The 26,066-nt window shown below is 36.7% G+C and overlaps 2 protein-coding genes across 13 annotated transcripts in view; one reads left to right on the plus strand and one right to left on the minus strand.

The window, feature by feature from the left end:
* The window catches only part of snupn (snurportin 1), a 63,840-nt gene that overhangs the window by 10,443 nt on the left and 27,331 nt on the right, over positions 1-26,066 (minus strand). For 2 of the 12 annotated variants that reach the window (XM_073941787.1, XM_073941784.1), the window contains exons 4-10: positions 12,610-12,738; positions 11,905-11,978; positions 10,548-10,781; positions 10,343-10,420; positions 10,141-10,253; positions 1,212-1,376; positions 771-948 (exon numbers count right to left, since the gene is read on the minus strand). In XM_073941787.1, the coding sequence (XP_073797888.1) occupies positions 771-948; positions 1,212-1,376; positions 10,141-10,184 (387 nt within the window). In that variant the 5' untranslated portion in view covers positions 10,185-10,253; positions 10,343-10,420; positions 10,548-10,781; positions 11,905-11,978; positions 12,610-12,738. Of the gene's footprint in view, positions 1-770; positions 949-1,211; positions 1,377-1,578; positions 1,733-10,140; positions 10,421-10,547; positions 10,782-11,904; positions 11,979-12,609; positions 12,739-23,178; positions 23,228-24,690; positions 24,809-26,066 lie in introns of those variants that run through there. The other 10 variants (XM_073941788.1, XM_073941790.1, XM_073941782.1 and 7 more) reach the window with 10 other exon arrangements.
* snx33 (sorting nexin 33) overlaps positions 4,983-26,066 on the plus strand; it is a 30,156-nt gene continuing 9,072 nt past the window's right edge. The window contains exon 1 of the mRNA NM_001122855.2: positions 4,983-7,205. Within this exon, the coding sequence (NP_001116327.1) occupies positions 5,804-7,205 (1,402 nt within the window). The 5' untranslated portion in view covers positions 4,983-5,803. The remainder of the gene's footprint in view (positions 7,206-26,066) is intronic.

Here is a 26,066-nt window from a genome sequence, read left to right on the forward strand (position 1 = left end):
AATCAGCGCAGATTAGCTTCACGCTAAGGAGGGGTTTGGGAACAAATGAATCACTGGACGATTCATACAGGAGTCGCTGGGATAATTAGGTAAAAATAAATGCAGATTATAAGACCATGAAAGTGTTTTTTGACCTTGCATGCATATTAGACTGTTGTTGGAGACCCTTACAACCAAGATATGACCCTATTTCATGTATAATATGGGCTCTTTAACAGTTTTTCCTGAAATCATACATTGCTGCAATCAAAACTAATGTGTTTGATTTAGCATAGCGTGAGCTTACCTGATATAAACTGAGAACTGCAGAGTCAAGCATGTTTAATTAAGTCCTCAATCCATTTATTTTGAATTTGGCATCCTACCGCACAACAGGACATGTTTGCTGTTGCAACTGGTCTTTTTTTGCAACTGGGAACCCGTGTGACCTCATGTGTCGTAGGTTAGTAATTCCTATATTACAAATATTTTATAGGAAACCTATTTGTTGGTTTGCTTTAGTATTGCCACATCAGAAACTTACGATTATTTAATGGCAAGATCATTATAAATAAAACCATATGACATAATAATAACTTCAATTACAACTTCATATTTCAAGAAGAGATGATACCAATTAAATAAACAAAAATAACAAATAAAGAAGAGTTGATACCTATTTAATATTTAAATATTAATAATTACAATTTTAAAAAATAAAAAAAATGTATTTAAAAAACTTTAGAATCCTTCCGTTTTGTTCTGTTTACGCATCAGTGATTTGTGAGCACCTGGTTGGCGTAATGTTTGGGCAGTTTTTTCCTCGGCTCGACCTCCATGCCCTCTTCATCTGCGCCGTTCTCCGTCTGCAGACTCTTCTTCTCTGCCTCCTCCTCATCCTCACTGTCGGCTGTGCTCCAGTCTCCATCCGCCAGACGACGAGCGTGATTCACGTAGTTCAGCCTCTTCCTAAAAACACAATCATCCAGATATTCATTAGATACCAGTACTTGTGCGAAACTATCCCATTCACTGTTCTCCAAGGCTCCAAGGAATATGGAAGAACAATATCTACTGAATAAGTACTGGTGTATTATAAAAAAATATGTTGTTAGAAAAGAAACAGCACTACAATAGTAATCACTAGTAGATGCTGAATAAGCACTGGTACTTAATGGAAAATATACTGTTATCTAAATACGCAAGTACTACTAGCAAGAAACTACACTCACTCTTTCTGCAGCTCCAGGAACCTCCTGCGCCGTTCTCCCTGCTCCAGCACGCTGTATTTGCTCTTGTATTGCGCCAGGCGGGGATGAGGAGCAGATGTGCTGTTTATTTCCCTGGACACCGAGAAACTGCCGGACAGAGCCTCGGTCAGAGCCTCCATGGCGGACCTGTGACAACATACAGACCACAGATTGTACAAAGATAAGAGACGAGCTTAGAACATCGCGACACACGCCAAAATGTGCGTCTGATGCGTGTTAACAGATACTTCAGAAACCCCTTACATTACATACATTTATAAATGCAAATGACTAACACTTCACATAAATAGATAAACACACATAAACTCTGGCAGGTCACGTAACTTACGGATAAACAGACTGCAGGCAGAGAGAGAAAGTAAACACGTGATCACAATCCCATGCGAGCTGCTCTAAAGTGATCTACTCATGATTTATGGGAGTAAAAATGAATCGGACGAATGAAATGCACAAACTCCTGTGCGGAAAGAAAAACACGTTTCAAACGCGATGGCGCACTGACGTCATCACGCCTCAACGCGGCCGACCGAAATTTGTCGCGGAGTTTGATACAGCGTCAGTTATACTCTTAGTTATAGAATCTGTTTGCCTGAGCTGCTAAAACAACTGAACTGCTGAAAAAAATAATATTATCATTATAATCATTACCTCTAAGCAGGTCCAGACGGAATCTGCGCGCGCGGAATTTCGCAGATTTTTAGTCAATCATTAATTCTGTTTATTTACTAGAGTAAATCTAAGTTTATTCAGTTTTTAAATTAATTACAGTAATATTATTGATTGATATAAAAATGTTCATCTGATTTATGTACAATGCAGTTTGTAAAGTAATATTTTCTGTCTTTTAGTAGATATATTATATGAGAGACTTGCTTTGTTTACCAAATCAAGTGAATCTAATTGGATTTGCATTTTAAACATTAAATAAAAGTTTAAAAGATATATTTTTTAATTTCACATATTAATGTTTTAGTTATTATACTCCCAAAACAATTCCACAGAAATCCACCGATTTTTTTTTAACCAAAATTCTCAGCAGAAATAGCAAAAAATGTCAGCAGATTTCATCTGGCCCTTCCTTTAAGTTATCGAATGCCTTTTTGGTACGCCTATGTGTCATTCCTAATAATCTAAGTATAGTTTGAGATATTTATGTTTTATTTCTTTGGATATATATTCATATTTTCTTCTTTTGTGTTTCTTTAAATGTTTTTCTTTTTTAATGTATTGTTTTTTTCCCTCATCCCTTGTATCATTTTAGTTACAAGATGTACAATAAATATGTATAATATGTATTTGTATTCAGGTCACACAATATTAGCACAAATTAATGTTTTATGTATTTCCTGTTACTTATGTCAATAAAAAAAATAAATAAATACAGCTTTGAGTTATAGTTACTGTTATAGTTTTCTCAGGCCTGACCAGAACTGACCAATGAATTATTTTATTTTATCTTTATCCCACTCCAATAATATTTTACTAAAATAAATTTTAAAGATCTAAATATATATACATTAGAACAATCAATATCATAATATAAAAATATGTTACTTTGCAAGTTCCAAAGCAAATAAAAAAATTATACATTAAAAGAATAAGCTATACAGTTGAAGTCAGAATTATTAGCCCCCCTTTGAATGTTTTTCTTTTTTAAATATTTCCCAAATTATGCTTAACAGAGCAAGGAATTTTCCACAGTATGTCTGATAATATTTTTTCTTCTGGAGAAAGTCTTATTTGTTTTATTTTGGCTAGAATAAAAGCAGTTTAAATTGTTTTCACACTAATTTTAAGGTCAAAATTATTAGCCCCTTCAAGATAATTTTTTTCGATAGTCTACAAAACAAACCATTGTTATCAATAACTTGCCCAATTACCCTAACCTGCCTAGTTAACCTAATTAACCAAGTTAAGCCTTTAAATGTCACTTTAAGGTGTATAGAAGTGTCATGAAAAATATCTAATCAAATATTATTTACTGTCATTATGGCAAAGATAAAATAAATCAGTTATTAGAAATTAATTATTAAAACTATTATGTTTAGAAATGTGTTGAAAAAATCTTTACTCCGATAAACAGAAATTGGGGAAAAAAATAAACAGAGGGGCGAATAATTCTGACTTCAACTGTGTATATATAGAGCCAGCCTGGTGAAAGGGATGGTTCTTTTTTCTCAAAAAGTAGACCTTTTTGCAGTTATTTGCGTCATTTTCTTTTTAATTATGAGGTTTAAATACTGCATTTTAATGACATTTTAAGCACTTTTTAGTGTCAAGCTTGTCAGCTGGTCATCAAAGCCAAACTTTTTGATTTCCTTAATGATTTTGAAAAAAAAACAAAAAACTTCAAAATGCTAATTTATTAGATGATTTATCATAACTAAATAAATAAATAAATAAATAAATAAATAAATAAATAAATATATATATATATATATATATATATATATATATATATATATATATATATATATATATATATATATATATATATATATATATATATATATATATGATTCGTTAATTCTTTTTTTTTTATAAAAACTGTAGCTTATTTTTATTTCAACAATAGCCTGAAAAGTATAAGAATGAAATTTAATAGGGCCCACTTATGGTGCTTCACACCTTTTTATTGATAATTTTTTTGTTTCATGAATAAAGTCAAAGATTTAAAATAAAGTTACTTGTAAAATGTTTTCTCCATTTAACAACAATACAGTAGTAAAAGATCACTTAACTTTCGTCAGATTGTATGTTTTTTTTGCACAGATGTTGGACTCATGAAAAATAAATGGGTTTTTTTCACAATTTATGATGGAATAGCAGTCAAAACAAGACAAATAAGCTCATGTATGGGACAAATATATATAGCTGTGCACTTAAGTGTAAACTTCATTTGAGAAATGAAAATGAAATTATTAAATTCCATGAATTATTAGCCCTCCTGTATATATTTTTTCCCCAATTTCTGTTTAACGGAAAGAAGATGTTTTCAACACTTTTCTAAACATAATAGTTTTAATAATTCATCTCTAATAACTGATTTATTTTATCTTTGCCATGATGACAGTAAATATTTTACTAAATATTTTTCAACACACTTCTATACAGCTTAAAGTGACAATTAAAGGCTTAACTGGGTTAATTAGGTTAACTAGGCAGGTTAGGGTAATTAGGCAAGTTATTGTATAACGATGGTTTGTTCTGTAGACTATCGATTAAAAAATAGCTTAAAGGGGCTAATAATTTTGTCCTTAAAAGGTTTTTTAAAAAATTTAAAACTGCTTTTATTATAGCCAAAATAAAACAAATAAGATTTTCTCCAGAAGAAAAAATATTATCAGACATACTGTGAAAATTTCCTTGCTCTGTTAAACATAATTTAAAAAATATTTTAAAAAGAAAAAAAATCAAAGGGGGGCTAATAATTCTGACTTCAACTGTATATTGTCAGATTTTTCATCAAAAAAGACACTTAACCAAAAAAAAGTGTAGGCATAAATGTTTTCCTCTCATCAAGGGAAAGAAATGTTTTAAATAAATGCACATAACTTGGTGACAAACTCTTTATAACACAATTGAAGGATTCTCAATTTTCTGGGGAAAATTGTGCACGTAAGCCCCAGCCCAAATTTGTACACTAGCTAGTGGAGTGTTTTGAGTTCACTAGCAACCGACAAGTGTTTAAATCCGCAGGTCAGTTGTGTTGTTGACCGCCGAGTGGCGCCACAAACGCGATTGTTTTTACCTCAGAGCCAAACTGCGCTGCTGCTCTCATTGTTCGATCGTCACGTCATGGAAAGAGTTACTGCGTTTCTGCTTAAAGTAAAGAAATACTTCACCAAAATCTCTCCACTGGCCTGTTGAATCACATCTCGAAGGAAATACTACGACTACACCGCGATCTGAAGCGGATCTGTGGATTATGAAGATGCTTTAGATGAACTTTTCTTCTTCTTTTGTTGGCGGAATGCACTGGACGCGTTTATTTCCCATCCGAAATGTTTTCATCTGGAATTTAGGTTAACCGGAATTGCAAAACAGCTGTTTGTGTTTGTTTTTACCATACTTTACACCATGCAAGATGGCTAAAACCATCAGATGGTTCTGAGGAAGCCCTGAACTGAATGCGTTTGCCGGTGTCTCACATCTGCTGGACGGGATTTGTGGATTTATGGGTTTATTTGTTTTTTTGCGGTTGAAGATTCTGGTTTTGCGGAATAATGAAACGGCATAAATTAAGGCAAGTTTGGAGAATAACAACAACCTGACAAGGGGAGTCCAACATGTAACACTTTACTTACAAATGTAGAATATTGGCTATTATATTTTCATAATATCTCATTTGTAAAAGCATCTCTAAAAACTCTACTATAAGATCACATGTTAACAAACTACTAATTTAGTTTAAAAGTGCTATGAATACATTATCAACCAGTGCTGTACTGTACCTCAAGTTTACTTTTAAGTCATTTTTTCTTTGCTTTGATCTAATATGAGGTAAAGGGGACTTATTTTTGTGCACATTTTTGCGGGCAAACGTTACAAAAATGTCCCTGAGAGCCAAAGCCCTCTACACTTTCCAAAGCGAGAACAAGGAGGAGATCAACATCCAGGAGAATGAGGAGCTGGTGATTTTTGATGAAAACTCAGTGGACGGCTGGCTGCAAGGTGAAAACAGCAGAGGAGAGCGAGGTCTGTTCCCGGCCTCATATGTCCACATTATCCGAAGCAGATCTGGGTCCAACCTGACAGATCAATCCTTTAGCTCACCTGGAAGTTCTCCTGGAAAAGATTTATCATATATCCACACACCCTCCACAACCCTGCCTAGCGACGATGATGATGATTGGGACGACTGGGATGAAACTTCAACAGTCGTTGAAGATGACGACCATCGAAGAGGCGCCAATGGACATTCCCAAAACCAATATTCCAACCCAAACGTCCACTATCGCAGCAAGCCTTACATGGACCGCCAGGACAGCATGTCCAGCAACAGAAAGGGTAGTATGGTCGGCAGGAACTTGAATCGATTCTCCAGCTTCGTGCGTTCAGGTGTGGAAGCCTTCATACTTGGCGACGTTCCCATGATGGCTAAAATCGCAGAGTCTTACTCTATTGAAATGGGCCCGAGGGGCCCACAATGGATGGATAACCCTCGTCCGTTCTCCTGTTCCATTGAAGACCCAACAAAACAAACCAAATTCAAAGGCATTAAGACGTACATCTCATACCGTGTGACCCCTAGTCACACCGGACGGCCTGTATACCGACGTTACAAGCACTTTGACTGGCTCTACAACAGACTACTACACAAATTCACAGTCATCTCCGTACCGCACCTTCCAGAAAAACAAGCCACAGGACGATTCGAAGAAGACTTCATCGAGAAGCGAAAGAGGAGGCTTATTTTATGGATGGACCACATGACTAGCCATCCCGTGCTGTCTCAGTATGAAGGTTTCGAACACTTTCTGATGTGCGGAGATGATAAACAGTGGAAGCTCGGGAAGAGGAGAGCAGAGAAGGATGAGATGGTCGGCGCTCATTTCATGCTAACCTTCCAGATCCCCAATGAGCATCAGGACCTTCAGGATGTTGAGGAGCGCATCGACTCCTTTAAATCGTTCGCTAAAAAGATGGATGACAGCGTGATGCAGCTTACAAATGTCGCATCGGAATTAGTTCGCAAACACCTTGGAGGATTCAGGAAGGAGTTTCAGAGGCTGGGAAATGGGTTTCAGTCCATTAGCCAATCGTTCCTGTTGGATCCCCCTTATAGTTCGGACGCTCTGAGCAATGCCATCTCACACACAGGACGCACCTACGAGAACATCGGGGAGATGTTTGCAGATCAACCCAAAAATGACCTGTTTCAGATGCTGGACAAACTGTCGCTGTACCAGGGCCTGCTGTCTAACTTTCCAGACATCATCCACCTGCAGAAAGGTAAAGTGAGCTTGGTTGAACTTAAGTTAAAGAGATAGTTCACCCAAAATTACAAGTTCTGTCATCATTTACTCACCCTTCACTTCACTGTTTGAGTTTTTTTCTTCTGTTTGACACAAAATAATATATTTTGAAGGAAGTTGAAAACCTGTAACCATTGACTTTCACTGTGTTTGTTTTGGAAGTTAGTGGTTACATGTTTACAGCTTTCTTCAAAATATCTCAATAAGAAACTCAAAAAGGTTTATAATTAATTAAGGTATAATTAATTAAGGGTGAGTGAATAGTGAGTAGATTTTCAGTTTTGGGTGAACTATCCAATTAGCTTGGATCGAAAGTTAATCAAAAATTGATGTTATTTTATCTGTGAAAAACAAGAACATATTTAGAAAAATGTCTTGACTTCTGAAAGTAATAACTTTTTTTTTGGGAATCTGATATAAAGTAAACCTCAAATAAAAATAAATAAATAAATCAGCTAAATAAATATTATACCTGCCAGTTAAAGTTAAAAAGTTAGTGGGTATAACTTATTTGGTTGAACCTGAAGCAAAGTATAAATCAAAATGAAACTAAAAGTAACAAACAGAATAAAAATCGAACAAAATAAAATGACATCTTTAACTAAAATTAACATCAAAACAGATATTAAAATTAATTGCAATTCAAATCATCAATAAAAATGAAAATATAACAATAATAAAACTGTAATAATAATATATATGTGATATTAAAAAATGCTATTCAGCTGACACGTTCTTTAAAATATCTTACAATGTAAGGGAGAGTAAATGATGGCTGGATTTTTTATGTTGGCTCTGGGAATAATTCTATCATTCGCGCATGTGCACATTTGTGCAGGTGGGGGAAAATATTTGCCACATCCTAATTCGCATACTTATACTACACCCTAAAAGTATGTACTTATTTTGTGAAAGAAAAATATATACTTTAAGTGTGTAACAGAAGAGTATGCAAGCTTTGGGACTTCCTCGTTAATACATTGTGTTGCTTAGTTATGAGTCGGGCCAGACAGAATCGGCATTTTTTGAGATTTCTGCGCAGAATATTGGTAAAACTGGGTGCATTTATGCTGAATGATTTTAGGAGTATCATAACTAAAACCTTAATATATGAAATAAAAAGTAATACTTTTTTAACTTTTATTTAATGTTTACAATGCAAATTCAATCATATCCACTTTATTTGGTAAACAAAGCAAGTCTCTCATATAATATATCTCCTAAAAGACAGAACATATTACTTTACAAACTATATTGTAAATAAATCATATAAATATTTTCATATGAGTCAATAATGTTACTGAAATTAATTAAAAAACTGAATGAATATGACTTTACACACATTTACAGAAGTAAATAACAGGATCAGTGATGGGCTGAAAATCTGCGGAATTCTGTGCGCGCAGATTCCGTGTGGGCCTCGTCATGAGCCCTGTCAATCATACAAACATCATCCACATTTCTGTTTTACATTCCACATTTCAATTTCCTACTTTATTGGAGAAGCAGCATCAGATTAATTTCCCATTCACGAGTCTTTCATGCAGAGAAATCTTCTCGGGTCTTTGAATAATTATGGATTCAGACGTTAATGTCCAAACAAGTCTTTAAATAAGTTCAGTATTGTTGTTGCAGATAAAATATAACACAGAAAATGCAATTAAATTTTGTTTCCAGTTAGCTAGAATTGATTAGCATACAAACATCTTTACCGAAGCCTCTCTACATGACGTTGGTAGTTTATTTACACTTTTCACCCGCATTTGTAGTTCTAATCGAATTCATGTCCAACGCGCAGTGTACTGAGTATAAACAGTTCTACACTTCGAATTTTTACTGGATCTGGGAACCTTTGGCATACTCTTTTTAACATACTACGATTTTGGACTCAGCGATTAGTTCCTTTTATGAATCTTCTATCGGGTTTGAGTTGTTTGTTCATCATGTGAAAGACACAAGCCAATCATATGACGTGAGAGCCAGAAAAATATTTGATCCGTTTATTTAATTATCCTCGGTTTTGAGCCGTCTCTTTACATGCTGTCATGTGAAGAATGAACAACTCAAAAACATGAAGACTCGAAAGGTGAACTAATCATGGGTCCTTCCAACGCACTCTCATGGCAATTCATAACTTTTTAATTTAGTGGCTAATTCGTATGGATTTGTACGATTTAATTTGTACAATTTAGTACGATTTGCTCATTACCCAATGACGGTTGGGGTTGGGTGCCACGCCTCCTTTTTAAAATCGTACACTTTTGTACGTCTGAACTCGTGCGAATTAGCCACTAAACTGGTAAAACGTAAAATACTTGCGTTTCTTCGTGAGATTAGGCTGGTCCTTCAGGTTCAGACTGTGTTCATTGGTTAAGCTTATATGGGACTGATTGTGTCACGTGAACGAACGACTCAAATTTGAAGACATGTCAGAAGACGTGAGCTGAGTTAATCATTGACAAAAGACCCAGGGGAAAACAATAAATGATAATTTTCTCTTATAGCATTCTAGATATGACTTGTTTGTAGTGTGATCAATATTTGAGCTAGTTGTAGATGTGTTTTGAAGCAACACATTTAAAAATATTTAAAAAATATTTTAGCAAATTTAAAGAAATGACTCGGAAAAAGGATTCGTTTATCACAAAGGTCAGTCAGTAAAATGATCCGAACTTCCTATTACTAATTTGAGCGCTGTTGAGCACCTTCTTAAACACTGCTGATTGGCCATTGATGACCTTCATTGATGACGACAGTCACTTCTGTTGAGCATGTGAACACAATGGCCAATCAGCTGTGTTTAAGAATTCGCTGAAAAGTTATCGGGAAATAGACTTTTTATTTTTTAAAATCAGTACTAATTGGTATTCGAGGGTGACAAGGGGGCTCAGTGGTTTGCACTGTCGACTTACAACAAGAAGGTTGTGGTTCGAGTCCCGGCTTGACCAATTGGCATTTCTGTCTGGAGTTTGCATGTTCTCCCCGTGTTGGCGTAGGTTTCTTTCCGGTGCTCCGGTTACCCCCACTGTCCAAAGACATGCGCTAAATTGAATAAACTAAATTGACTGTACTGTATGTGTTTGCATATGAGAGTATATGGGTGTTTCCCAGTACTGGGTTGCAGCTGGAAAGGCATCCGCTTTGTAAAACATATGCTGGATAAGTTGGCGGTTCATTCCGCTGTGGCGTCCTCTGAAAAATAAAGGAAAATGAATGAGTGAATTGGTACTCGATACTTTTGACAACCCTACCTCTTGTCTAGCCAGCTTGTTTCTAACCTACTGACTATCTGAAATGTGGGACACACAGCTGGACTGACCCAGTGACATCATGCCTGCGGGCAGCCAATCACACGTGTTGTTATTTACGAGCTGGGATTGGTGGGCCTCTTTTTTGGTGGACTCAATTTTGCTGTAGATGATGTCAGATAATTCCCAAAGCTTGCAGAGCCGTTTGAAAGCTGAAAAGCGACGCGTTTGACATTTACAGACGGTTCAGAAAGAGAAATTTCCTTGGCCCTCCTCCTGACAGGAAGCGGCTCTTCATTCTCAGTCTAAATCACAGGAAGTGAAGGAAATAGTGGGATTAATCAGTACCCTTAAGCTCACGCCAACTTCTACTTTCATTATGATGCTTTTGTGAAATGTCAGAAGGATGTTAGGAATGTGTTGCTCAGACTTTACATATGCTGACATCCTGTGGCAGAACAAATGCCAGTGTTTACACTACCAGATGAGTTCTGATATTTTTTATAGGCTTTTTAAATGTAAATATTTATTAATAATTATTAAAATACAAACATAATCATTATTAATTTATAAATGCAGGGTTTCTATGGGTCATGGCATTTCTGGAATATTCTGGAATTTTGTCTATTTCAGGTCTAATATATATATATATCAAGGTTCAACACTAAAGATTTATATTTTTACCTGCCCTAACAAAATTTTCACAAGCTCTACCAAAAAACAAAAGTTAATAGCTATTTCTTAATCACATTTTTTAAATCATGTGTCAAAGATAATGTCTGTGAATCTAGAATGTAAATATTACAAAAATGTTAATAAATGTATGATGAGCAAAATTCAAAGTGTTATGCAATTTAAAAGAGCAGTATGGAAAATGTGCAAGTATTTTATTGCAGTTCTAAATTATGTAACAAAATGTGTCTGACTTGCCAAATGACGGCAAACTGTGCAAAACATCACTTTATTTTTTTGTCATATTGTACCCATGGAAAGTCTTCTTTTCTAAAAGATGCTCGAAGCGTTTTCTTTTAGCCTCATAATTTGATGTTGCCACCATCCACCATATTGTTGTATCTTTACTGTACTGGTTGTTACCAGGTTACAAAAAAATTTTAAAAAGGTGCTCACAACATCCAATTTGATAAGAGGAACCGAAAAGCAATAGGGTGTTTATGACATCACAGAGAGGGTAGCTTTAATAGGCTTAAAAGCACAAACTCTTGATTCTAAGACCGAATTTGCACACAATTGACAAATAGTCGCAGGCACAGATCGGGCCAGTAATGATCCTGTCTACTCTCCCCAGAGTTTCTCATGCTGGCCCCGGGCCATCGGGCATTCCTTATTGTTGAGCCCTGTGTGTGTGTGTGTGTGTGTGTGTATATATTAGGATGCAACAATACAGTTAGCCCACGGTTCAATACATACCTTAGTTTTTTAACACGGTTTTCGGTTCGGTTCTCATGGCTTGACACGTGCTTTTTGTTGTTGTTGTTGTTATTCTATAGACAATAGGAACAGTATGAGGTTAAGGAAAAAAATAAAAATGATTTATTGCTATACTCATTTTGTTTTACTTAAAAGCCAAGAAAAGTCCACTAGTTCCTAGTGTATTGTACAAAAAAAAAATTATCACTGAAATCTCACAGCTGCTGGTAGCCCATGTACAAACTGGGGAACACATACATACCTACATTTTGAAAATAAACATACATGTGAAGTTATTAAGATAAATTGGCCATTTCAAATACACATATTTGTACTTAAGTAAACATAAACAAACCATCTTAATTATCTCGGTGTGAATGCCAGACTGTAGTCTGTAACTCGGATCGAGTGCTTTTATGAGATGACAAAAGCCCGCATCTCCAATCACCGAAAACGCAAGCAAATCTTTAGCAATGAACACCCCCACTGCCTTTGTTATTTTATGTGTCTCTCGGAACCAGTTGGGTAGTTTGCTGGAAGGATTAAGAGAGGGATTGTTTGCTATTTATTTGTTTATTACTTTCTCTGCTATCCTGCCTTCAGACAGTGATACTGCTGGGTGATGGCGCTGCAGATGTGCAGTCATGTTTATACGTGTAAAACACATTTATTTTTCACTGTTTTTTTTATTTTCATTATACTTACCGGCAAAACCGAAATGTCCTCACACCGCAGATTTGAAAGATGCCGGCGCTTCCTTGTACTGTTGCCTCAGCCTCACTTTACCGCCGCTCGCCATCTTAAAGTGTGGAGTGATGGTTAAGCACCCCCTAACTTTAGAGCATAGTGATTGGATATTTACTCGCAGGGAGGAGTTTCCTCATCTCAGCTCATAGACTTACAGGCGCACACAAACAGTCAATGCAGGGAGATATAAAACACACATACATTATTTAAACGTAAAACCGAGAAAACTACAATTCACAAGAGCGTATTGAACCGTGGATGTCGTACCGAACGGTTCAATATTAAATTGAGAATCGTGGCATCCCTAATATAGAAATATATTTCAGGGATTTTTGTTTCAGGAATTTTTGTTTGTCACTTTATTATTGTACTGTTTCTGCCTATTTTTATGCTTAATTTTTTTTCTTTTCTCACTCACCAACTGACAATCCTTTATGAACAGGCTAAGATAATGTCAATTTGAAGAGCTTTGGCTTAGCAATTATTACTTTTGCATATTAAAATGTAATTAGATAAATTTATAGTAGTAAATTCACAAAATTAAAAAAAAAAAGTTAACTTTTCTAGTCATCTCAACATACATCAAACTAATTCAAACATATTAAATCAAATGATAACACTTTGGTTTGAAGGTTTTAAGGGTGGATACGGAGGGACAAATAGATAGACATTAAAGCCTGCATGTTTATTTCTCTATCTTACATTGTTATTCTTAAGGTTAACAATTAATTCATGCAAGTTAATCCACTAGAAATATATATATATATATATATATATATATATCTTCAATCAAATTCTATATATATATATATATATATATATATATATAAAATGGTAACCATTTACAATAAGTTTGCATTTGTTAATGTATTTACTAACATTATTAGTTAATGAAAATTAAGTTGTTCATTCTAAGTTCATGTTATTGCTCAGGGCATTAACTAATGTTAACAAGCTTAAATTTAGATACTAATAATTCATTAGTAAATGTTGAAATATGAATAATAAATGCTGTAAAACTATTGTTCATACTTAGTCCGTGTTAGTAAATACATTATCGAATGAAACCTGATTGTAAAGTGTGACCAATCAAACTTGAAATGTCATATTATAGATCCATAATGAAATTTTATGTTGCTGTTTTGAACTTATTTCAACAAATAATAAGCTACAAAATCATAGAATGACAAAACAATACCACCTTATTGAATATTGAATCAATATCATAATGATTTAGCCAATTCAATATTGAACTGACAAGGGCTCTTCAATGATACTGATGCTAAATCTGCCTGCGGATAACATGAGAGCCACAATATAGTAAACCCTATAGAATGTCTACTGTAGGAGGCATGTGTTATGTGAATTAGTCGCTGTTAGCAACTCGATTATTCAAAAAGGCCATTATCCATTGTGTCTGAGCATGAACCGGTAATCATGTTACGACCGTTATAGGGTGTGGAGGTGAAACTGGAGCAATCCTTCAGGCCTCTTTTCATTGCACTCTCAGACGTCAGCTATTTGCTCAGGGTGGGTTTTTATCAATATGAACCAATTCTGCTGAATATCGTGAGGCAAACTAAAAATTTAAAGACGGTGAAATAACTTCCACTTTATGAGAATACATTTATATTGATGGCAAATCATTAATTCTACATCAGGGGTCTGGATTGTGAACAAATTTCTGTTCTCCTAAACAATCTACTGACCTCACCGGGGCGCTAACCTGTTTGGCAACATTAAATCGTCATGCTGATTACAGCTCTCAAATGTCAGGGTCTCATTAAAGGTGCTGGAAGCATTTTAAACATACCTCACATTACATGGATCCACATACTGAACCTGACAGGTCATACTGAAACAAGCGTTGTGAAAATTCACTCAACTATTACTCCTTTTTAGCTTCTCGTAAAGGCATAGGCAGAACTTACAAAAGTTAAATATGTTCATTCCTTATCATCTTTAAAGTCCGGGTGAACTCAAAATGTATGGTGTTTATCTTGCTAGCTCATAGTGACTACATTTACATGTGATAATTGACTGCAGGTGCTGTGTAGAGCTGTTTGACTATTTCTGGAGTACTTCCATTTGCAATGCTTTACCTGATGAAGACCATGTCGGTCGAAACGTTGTGATATTGACATTAAAAATTTTTTTTGAGAGCTAAAGTGGCAGTGTGCCGATTTACTTTGAATCTTTCGCTAAATTTACATGAACATCAGTAATCGAATTATTTGGCTGAATAAGACAATAATATGATGAAAGGTTGATTTATACTTTTGCCTGGCGCAGCATCGCTCGCGCACCTTCCAAAACGGACGAGCATTTATACTTGATGCATTCGCCGTTGAGATATTCTTTTAAACCAAAGTGGGCGGTCAAAAAAGACTGACCATAAAATCAGACGGGTAAACAGAGAAGTAGGAAGTTTACGGAACTATGTCACATCATTACTATCATTTAAGATTGTTTTAACTATTTTTTAAAATAAATTATTTTAATGATTATAAAGACTTTTATAACCATTCAAGATTTTTTTTAAAGAGCCCATATTATACATGAAATAGGGTCATATCTTGGTTGTAAAGGGTCTCCAACAACAGTCTAATATGCATGCAAAGTCAAAAAACACTTTCATGGTCTTATAATCTGCATTTATTTTTACCTAATTATCCCAGCGACTCCTGTATGAATCGTCCAGTGATTCATTTGTTCCCAAACCCCTCCTTAGCGCGAAGCTAATCTGCGCTGATTGGACCGATGACAGTCTGTCACGATTGGTCGACTGCCTTCAGTCAGAGAATGAAATGGCCAATAGCTAATCAGCAATATAAAAGTAATCACAGTTCATACGCGCTCCATAGTGTAGGCGTGGATTTTAGCTGCCACACACACACACACACACACACACACACACACAAACACCTCTGGACGACAACGCTCCCGCTTCCGCCCGCACCCGCCAGGTTTTAGCCTGAACCCGACCGCTCCCGCTTATTTTTAGAATTTCTTGTCCCGGTGCCCGAACCGCCCCGTTTTCTGCCCGCCGCGCCCGATCCCGCTAAAGAGCGGGGGAGAACATAACCTAAAATCACCCAGCAAAACAGTCGAGACAGCCAGACAGAGCTCTCTCTCTCTCTCTCTCTCTCTCTCTCTCTCATACGCGCGCACTAACACATACACACAAGCGCTAAGCAGACACACAGGCAGGCAAAGCTCTGTCTCATTCGCATAGCAATATCCACGATATTGCTAGACAGCCCGCTCCCGTCCCAAATTAAACCTGTTACTGACCGCTCCCGCGATTGATTTGGAAATTTATTCCCGCGCCGCAGAAATCTGGCGCGGGGACAGCCGCGGGAATGCAGACCTCTACCACGGAGCTCCGTAAACAAACAGCACGCATCGCGTTTTTAACGTGACTTTGCACGCGATAAGAGAATATAGCCAGTTAACCTGATACAGCACACGCGGTTACAAGTAACAAATCACAACTAAATACATTTGCAAGCAATAGTCAACGAGGCAACTTTAATCGCACGTACTTACACTTGAGAAATGGAGGAAGAAACTCATCCTGACGTCCATCAGTAAGTTACTCTTTACTGATCCTTACTTTAACAAACGCAGATGAAGTATTCTTTGTAGCCTGTAGTTTCCAGAAGTTTCCAACTGCTTGGTTATAATGCTGAGGTTTCATCTCTGGGTAGAGAATCGATAATGTCCATCTGCAGTGTGACTTCAATCGACCGGCATGTTTGTGTGTGTGTGTGTTTGTGGGTGGGTGTGTGTGTCTGTGTGTCTGGGTTTCTGCGTCAGAGGGCGGGGCCTCAGGTTTGAAATCTCCCGGGTTTGCGCGTGCACGTGAATAACTTGGTTTCGTTCGTACGTCATGGCGAAACACCTAATGAATCGGTATCAAGGCGACTTGTTTGAAGCACTATGAGTCGACTCTTTTATAGATGAATCAACCGTTTTAAACACTGTACTCTTACAGATTTAAGCCTTAGCTGGATACTTCACTTCACTTAGAGCTGTGTTACACACTACATGGAGGGGAATTTTCAAAAACCCATAATATGGGCTCTTTAAATCAAACTGTGATGCATCACATGCTTTTGTTCATATCACGGACAGTTTTACCTATTAAAGTTTATTAGAATATTAATGACAACAGAACATGGGTTGCTCTACAAATATATTTTTAATGGGGATAGAATAAAAAAAAAAGTTAAAAATACTGACATTTTTTTCTTAATAAAAAATATTTGTCTTTTTGTCATTACATTTTTCACAATGTGACCTTTTTATATTTCACCAGTAAGATTTGCTTCTTTAAGAATTCAAATAGTGTGTTTTCTGATAACATTTACATTTTTACTGACAAACATTTGCTGGAAGTTCTTTTAGTAAAAGTGCTAATGCTAAATTACCTGTTGAATGCTAAGCTGTGGCATTTAAAGGTCCTATGGAGTGCTTTGAAATGTACATTTTAGGTCGATGTTTGACGTAATCTCAACTGACTCATAAAGACAGGGCAGGACATAGAGTAGCTCCTCCCTATGAAAAAAATCCACAGCCAATAGCGTTTTGTTTTCCCAGTGAGAGTGCAGTTGAGTTCGGTTTGACGCATCTGTTGAAAAGCAAATGAGAAGGTCTTTGGGGCGGGGCATGTCAGATGCTAGTGATCATAGAAGATTTGATGAGAAGCTGAAGTATGGGGTGACGTGAAAAAAGCGTTGATTCATTTAGACGGAAGTGACAAACTGCTCTGGATGTTTATATCTGGTTTATATTTGCTAAACACAAATTCTGTCTGTATTTTGGAGCATACAATAGATAACTTTAAATCTGACATACTGATATTTTAATGTTTGGGATTTGCTGTCAAATGCATATTAAATGGTATTTTTATTTGCTTTTTTGTTGACAGATCAGTTTTTACACTTTACATTTACATTTAGTCATTTAGCAGATGCTTTTATCCAAAGGGGATGAGGACAAGGAAGCAATTTACACGACTATAAGAGCAAGAGTGAATAAATACTGAAGGCAAGTTTTAGGTATGTAAAGTGTAAGAAGCTAAAAATTTGTCTTTTTTTTTTTTTGTAGTACAGTTAGCGGTGGAACCAGAGAGGCAATTGCAGATTAGGAAGGAAAGTTGAGACTAAATAGTTGAGTTTTTAGTCGTTTCTTGAAGACAGCGAGTGACTCTGCCGTTCTGATGCAGTTAGGGAGTTCATTCCACCAACTCGGCAGATTGAATGCAAGAGTTCGGGAAAGTGATTTCTTCCCTCTTTGGGATGGAACCACGAAGCGATGTTTATTCACAGAATGCATGTTTCTGGAGGGCACATAGATCTGCAGAAGTGAGAGCAGATAAGAAGGAGCAAAGCCAGAGGTCGCTTTGTAGGCAAACATCAGAGCTTTGAATTTGATGCGAGCAGCAACTGGCAGCCAGTGCAAACGGATGAGCAGCGGAGTGACATGTGCTCTTTTAGGTTCATTAAAGACCACTCGTGCTGCTGCGTTCTGAAGCAGCTGAAGAGGCTTGATAGAGTTAGCTGGAAGCCCGGCTAGTAGAGAGTTGCAATAGTCCAGTCTGGAGAGAACAAGAGCTTGAACAAGGAGTTGAGCTGCATGTTCAGATAAGAAGGGTCGGACCTTTCTGATGTTGTAGAGTGTGAATCTGCAAGATCGAGCAGTTCTAGAAATGTGGTCAGAGAAGTTTAGTTGGTCATCAATCGTTACTCCAAGGCTTTTCACTGTTTTGGGTGCAGTAATGGTTGCCCCATCCATCTGTATTGAAAGTTTTTGATCAGGAAAACCTAATGAATTGATCAAGTTAATCTATGGAGGTTGTTCAGAATCTTTTTGGCACTTTTTACTTATTTCTGGCCCAACAATATGGTTAAGGAAGTAAGTTGTGGTACTATTTGAGTTTACCATTATTGATTTCATCCTTTGATTTACCTTCTATTGGTAAAAAAACAAAGGAGACAGATACTAAAACATCTGCATTGTCTTGTTTGTAAGTGTTATACATAATAATTTAGCATTATTTTGCATATTTCTGGCCCGACATTATGGTTGAGGAAGTAAATAATGTCTATTTTCATATTATTTAAATTGGATTTACCTTACATAGGTAACGGAAAAAAAAAATTATAAAAACTCGAAAAGAGAGACATTAACACATCTGCATTATCTTGTTTGTAAGTGTTATATGTGGAAAAATGAGCATGTTTTTGCATACTTCTGGCCCAGCATTATGGTTAAAGAAGTAAATAATGTCTATTGTGATACTATTTGGGCGACGCGGTGGTGCTGTAGGTAGTGCTGTCGCCTTACAGCAAGAAGGTCGCTGGTTTGAGCCTCAGCTGGGTCAATTGGCGTTTCTGTGTGGAGTTTGCATCTTCTCCCCACGTTCGTGCGGGTTTCCTCAGGGTGCTCCGGTTTCCCCCACAGTAAAAACACATGTAGTACAGCTGAATTGGGTAAGCTAAATTGTCCATAGTGTATGTGTGTGAATAAGTGTGTATGGATGTTTCCCGGAGATGGGTTGCAGCTGGAAGGTCATCCGCTGCGTAAAACATATGCTGGATAAGTTGGCGGTTCATTCCGCTGTGGAGACCCCAGATTAATAAAGGGACTAAGCCGACAAGAAAATGAATGAATGATACTGTTTCAGTTGAATATTACTGGTTTCACACTCTGATTTACTTTCCATAGGTAAAAACACTTACAAAGACTCTAAAAGAAAAAGCAAATCATCTGCATTGTCTTGATTTTAATTTACATCTGTTTCTCTTGTGATCCACACGACAGCACAGGGAGAGATCAAAGAGAACCAATGAACTGAGGAAAAACAACACATGACCCGGTGAAATAATAACAGCCCTTTCTGAGCGCGCTCCATACGCCGTTTACACGTCCCGGGCCAGAAAGCTGTAACCAGATCTGCTGCGGGATGCAGGAGACATGACCTGAAGTCCTGAAGGCAGTCGACTCCCCGAATTAAAGGCTACAGAAATATTAAGTCCTCCAAAAAGCAGTGGGATATGAATTTGGCTTTTAACGCGTAAGATCCTCGAAAATAGGGAGAGAATGAAAAATATGAGTAAAAACAACAGGCGTTCCAGGCCTCGGGCTCTGCGAGTACGGTAGTCATGAACTCATCGGCTCGTGTGGGTGTTGGTCTGATTTTATTGCCAGTAATACACACATACGCACACACACATATCAGAGTTGTGCATTTTTTGGAGCGGTTCTTGTTGCTTTTAGTTTTGAAATAAAGAGGAAGAACGTGTCAGGGCAAGAACTTGAATTCCTCTCCATATCTGAAATGCTTGTTGGTAGAGAGAAAGGAACTGAGGCGGTCTTGTACTTCACGCATGTGTCTTAAATAATCAGGAAAGCATGTGTGGATGAGCAGGGGACACTCACAGGAGGGCGGATGATTGTTTCACACCTGTCCTGTCATTGGAGAACAGCTGAGCAAAGGCCAGATTCTTAATCACAACGTTTACTTTTTGATGCTTTAATGCCATTGCATTAGATATGTGAACCTGGACAACAATACTAGTCAAGTGTTAGTTTTATTAATTGAGGAATAAGCTTTCCGATCATACAGGACAGGACAATGTTTTACCAAGATACAAATATTTATAAATCTGGAATCTGATGGTTGAAAAAATCCAAACACTGTGAAATCGCCCTTTCAGTTGTCTAAATGAAGTGCATACACCATCAAAGATAAAGCTACGGGTGCTCTCACTGGGGCAGTACCTTTTCAAAAGATACATATTTGTACCTGAAGTATCCATAATGCTACCTCATTTTTGTAGATTTGGGTACTAATTTGTACCTTTAAGATACCACTGTGAACTCTATTGGTAATACACTCACCGGCCACTTTATTATGTAAACCTTACTAGTACTGGGTTGGATCCCCTTTTGCTGTGAGAACTGCCTTATTCTTTAGATTTAACAAGGTACTGGAAATATTCCTCAGAGACTTAGGTCTATATTGACATGATAGCATCACGCAATTGCTGAAGATTTGTCGACCGCAGAAATCGAGACTCATGAGACCAGGCAACGTTTTTCCAATCTTCCTTCTTAGCTGACAGGAGTGGCACCCGGTATGGTCTTCTGCTGCTGTAGCCCATCCGCCTCAAGGTTTGACGTGTTGTGCGTTTAGAAATGCTCTTCTGTATACCTCGGTTGTAACGAGTGGTCATTTATGTTACTGTTGCCTTTCTATCATCTCGAACCAGTCTGGCCATTCTCCTCTAACCTCAACAAAGCATTTGAACCCCCAGAACTGCTGCTCACTGGATGTTTTCTCTTTTTCGGACAATTCCCTTTAGACCCTAGAGATGGTTGTACATGAAAATCCCAGTTAGATCAGCAATTTCTAAAATATTCAGACAAGCCCGTCTGGCACCAACAACCATGCCAAGTCACTTAAATCACCTTTCCTCCCCATTCTGATGCTCGGTTTGAACTGCAGCAGATCGTCTTGAGCATGTCTACATGCCTAAAAGCATTGAGTTGCGGCCATGTGATTGGCTGATTAGAAATTTGCTTTAATGAGCAGTTGGACTGGTGTACCTAATAAAGTGGCTGGTGAGTGTATTGCTGTTTTTCAATATGCGTTCTTCAGAGGTCTTGTGTCCTCGTGTAACGTCATTATCAGCTGCTAAAGTTCCAGTACTCAAGACCGCAAGAACAGAGGACGCGTGAAACTTCCCGGATGTGATCTTGATATCGGGATGCACTGATGCAGACTTGAACACCGAACTTGCTCTAGAAGTCATTGCAACTGGAGGTGGGAAGTGCTGCGTTTTATTTAGGTTTATTATTAAAGTTCAGAGATGTAACTTATTTACCACAGGAGTTTCCCTAAAAGAAACGGTGAATATAAACATGGACACCTTAATAAAGGAATAAACACATTAAGGGTGTTTGTTTGCTGAAATTCGTATGAAAATCTATTTTGTTTTGTGCAATGTATATTTATAATGTTTTGATGCACAGTATATATTTTGAAAGGGGAAAAACAGTAAATCGTCGTACGAATGCTTTAATGTTTAAATAATATTCCATTAAAAACATGTGAAGGTCATGTGACCATCAGAAAGAACGCAGCATCTAATTTCTCACAGGACGCGTTCTCTGTTCTCGTGGTCCCCTGAGTTCGTTCTTCCGGGGACACGGGGGAACCGTACATTTATTTCTGAGTGTAGCAATGCACAATACTGCTTAAACTTACTAACTAAAAATGTATCTTTTTTATATTTATAGCAGAAAATATACAGAATTTTTTTTTTTTTTTGATGGAAAAAATTTATAATTTTAACTCTATTTCCATAAATATACCCATGCAACATAATAGTTTTGTGGTTTTGTAGTCTATGGTCACATTACATAAAAGCACTGACTTTAGTACTAATCGGCAGTGGAATAATAAAAAAAAGGGTGATAACATTTCCTGTTTAAATTTGGAGTGCTGTTAAGTTTATTCTCGATTACTATTGGCCATGGTGTTCACACGCTCAATTGTTAGTGGGAAATAAAATGTTTAAATTTCTGTACCGTTTGGTACCGAAGTCGGTACTTTTGACAACCCTACGGTAATATCAAATTTGAAACTAAACCCAAAACAAATTTTGAAACTAAAGTAACTAAAGTACAAATTATGAGCTAAGTTCATAATTTAAACAAAGTTTAAATTAGTTAAAAGTTAAAGTTAAAAAGTAAAAATTGACAAACTAAGTCATAGAATCTGAGAAAAATTAGATTTATTTTTTAGGAAACTTTTTTCCTTTTCAAACACAAAAACATAGACGTTACCTCTTTTATTCAACGTTGCTGAGACCTTTTAGTGTCTATTAAAAGCAAAAATGTATGCAAACATGAATTTCTTAGTATTTTAAATTTATTTTACAGCAGTTTAATTTCTACACAGTCATTTGTCTTGATTTAAGAATATTTAGATTAGACAAAAATACATAGAAATTTAAGCCCTCACTTTTGTGCTAATGCTAACTCAGATATTGAATTCTCTTTTTGGCACTGAAAGTTTGTTTACAGTCAAATTTTAGATAACATTTTCATTTTAGATCAAATTTATACTTTTTTTTAAAATGATCAAATCAGTTTTTGACCAATAAAAATTAACCACTAACATTCCAATCCACCGAATTCGCTCTATCACTCTTTACAATCCACCTATTTCTGGTGTGTGGTGAGCGCACTGGCACTGTTGTCCTGTGGCTGCCGCCGGATCATCCAAGTGAATGCTGCACACTGGTGGTGATGTGTAGAGACACCCTGCATGATTGTGAAGCGCTTTGGGTGTATGGCCAGACACGATAAATGCGCTATATAAATATGCACATTACATTTAACCAGTAAAGAGCTCAAATGCACTAAATGTATGAAGCTCACTCAGGTGTCCTAGCAAAATGTGCAGTATTTAATGTGGAAAGAGTCTAAGAGTAAAGAGTAAAAACCACTAACCTGATTTTACCAAGTAGGACATGTTCCTGGATGGACATCTATGTTGATCCTGGAACAACATTCCAGTCAGCCAATCAGAATTAAGTAATACATTTAATGTTTCTGTTAGCTTCAGGCTTACGGTTAGGTTTATCAACTATTATTCCTCTCTAATTTTGGGAATCATTTACAGTTATGGTTGGGTTTAGGGGTAGTAGGGCTGTAACGATACACCAAACCCACGATTCGATTCGTATCACGATTTTTGACCCACGATTCGATTCGTATCACGATTTTTTTTTTTCGTGTGGGGTGGGGAAAAAAAGATTTTTAAAACTATTTTTTATTTAATAGAATTATATCATTTTTGTTTTCTTTGTAACAAAATACTTTTGAAAAACCAAACCAAACAATCCATTTTGTAGATGGTTCAAGCATGTTAAAAATTCTTTTTCAATCAAGTTCTCTTACATAGAAAAAGTAAATTAAATGGCTACTAGGGATGCTCATTTCGGTTAATTTTGCTAACAGACAACCGCCGCTCATTAATCGGTTATTATAATAACGGTTAACTGGTCAGATTACTATTAATTTTATATTAAACAAATTGACGTGTCTATTTTGTGTCTGACACATTAAATATTGCATTTTAAAATAGGCTACTGATTTATTTTTAAATGCTAGCATATTAATAACAGAACAGAACAACAGAGCATCTTCACGCATCTGCAGTGTTTAGCACAGAAGAGCAGAATAATTTAAATAAAATGAATAAAATAAATAGGACTGCCCTAAATTATTTTCATTTAAATAATTAATTTATATTACAAAACGAAAATACTGACTGATTCTTTTTAACAACCGGCATAGGCTGTTTTTTCCAATCATGTTTTTTCTTCCGTCAAATAAAAATCGCAGACTTCCTCAAATTGCCCGCTTCACGGAAAAAATACGCATTTATTTAATGCCCCACTGTTATTATTATTATAACAAAACCTTTTACATTTTAATAGAAATCATTATTTTAAAGAATAAGTCCTGATGGTTTCCTCTCTCTCCCTCGCGGTTCAAGTGCGCGTGCTGCATGATGAAAAGACAACAACAACGCGCGCATATGTAGACTTTTTGTAAACAGTTTTGTTGTTTAAATATGATATTGCATTAATGTGCATACATGCTTTATAAGCCGAAAACAAGGCACATCTCACTGCCTTTATGTTGACAAGGAAAAAAGAAGAGAAGAAGCGCGGTCCTCTTATGAAACAACTGAATCAGCTGGGTATCGATTGTGCATAAGTGTTGCTGTCTGTGTTGTTACAATTGTAATATTTAGTGCTATTGTTATATTCGAGATTTGTACATTCATACAGCTCTGGATAACTTAAAACAGCGATTAGACCTTCAGAGTGGCATGCGTCCTGAAGTAAAGCGAAACGGCTATAAACTCCAGCAAGATATAGAGTGATTATAACCAGAGTCATATACCTTTATCTATAAATAAAGTATAACTATATAAACTGTGTTCATCTTAACTGAAAGCTTCGTCCTGTTTCCTGGCCTCAAGCATCGCGCTGTCAGTCAGCACGTAACGTTAACTCTCAAAGGTTCAAACAGAAAGCGCACAGCACGGTTACAGAAAAGTTTCCTCTGCAGAGGAGTCGGGGCATCTGGTGAACGCCCATCCCTCTCTGCGCAGCCACATTAACAACAATGCTTTGACAGCACTGGCAATGTTTCTGCCGTTGTCTGTTGTCAAGAGGGGTTAAGTTGGTTTTGTTTTTGATATTCCTGACACAGTCCCTTACTAAGAGCTCCGTGCGAGCTCTCCCGGTTGAACGCTAATTGCGAGGGCTTAAACGAAGCAGTGCTCGTAATGTCGAGCGGAAAAAAGTGTTTCCTCACGTTCTTCTTCAACTAGCTCAACTTTTGCAGGCACGCGTGACGTTATTGGAAAGGTAGTCACGGGGTGTGTCGCGATTCTCCCTTATCACACCGCGACACAGGATCGTAGATCTGAGTGTCGCGATTTCGATTTTATATCGTGTATCGTTACAGCCCTAAGGGGTAGGGAATAGGAATGGATTACATTTTTCAACAAAAATATAGGTGTTAATCCAGGATTACATCGTATGATCATGACATGCTTGATAAACAAGCATCTTTTTATAGGTAACATACTTCTTTTAGCTTGAAGAGTATGCTTGTGCGGATATGTTGGCCTCCATTACAGTTTGTTTCTTCCCTTATGGTGTCTGAGAATTTGCTCTGGGATAAATTGAGCAGTGACTGTTTTTCCAGTCTGAAATTCCTCTGTGTTTCCATGCCAGTGCTGTTAGACACATTAAACACAGCTCTGCGGCTGCAGGTCAGTTATTCTTTGTGCTATTAACATTCACTTCACCTCAAAGACTGAGAGAAAGCTCTGATCCTGTTTCTGACTGCAGTTAGCATCATGCTACGCTACATTGCAGACTTATATTTCGTTTGTGTGTGGTATTAACTTGAAGTTTGTCATAATGTTTTTAATTTAAGAAAATATAACAAGTGTGTTGCTGTTTATCCAAGAGCTACAACAATTTGTTGCGTTAACATGGAGTATTTTGTTAGAAACGTTAGCTCTGAATGCTAATTGGTTAGCTTACTAACTGGAAACACTACAGAATGTTTACTGTTCACATTTCACTTCATTTTAAATAGCCTGAAATGTGATTTTGTAATTCAGAAGACACTATTTCACCACACAAATCTACAAGTGGTATGATTTTCTTCTCAGAAAGTCATTTAGCACACCAAGGGAGTTAGCTTTCCATTAGAAAGCCTCTAAACTTCCCCTCAGAGTAAACAGAAGCCATATTTACTTGTGCTTATTTAGGGAAACAAATAAACAGCCGGTCACTGACCACACAAAT

Source organism: Danio rerio, chromosome 25, assembly GCF_049306965.1.
Source record: "Danio rerio strain Tuebingen ecotype United States chromosome 25, GRCz12tu, whole genome shotgun sequence".
Classification (NCBI taxonomy): domain Eukaryota; kingdom Metazoa; phylum Chordata; class Actinopteri; order Cypriniformes; family Danionidae; genus Danio; species Danio rerio.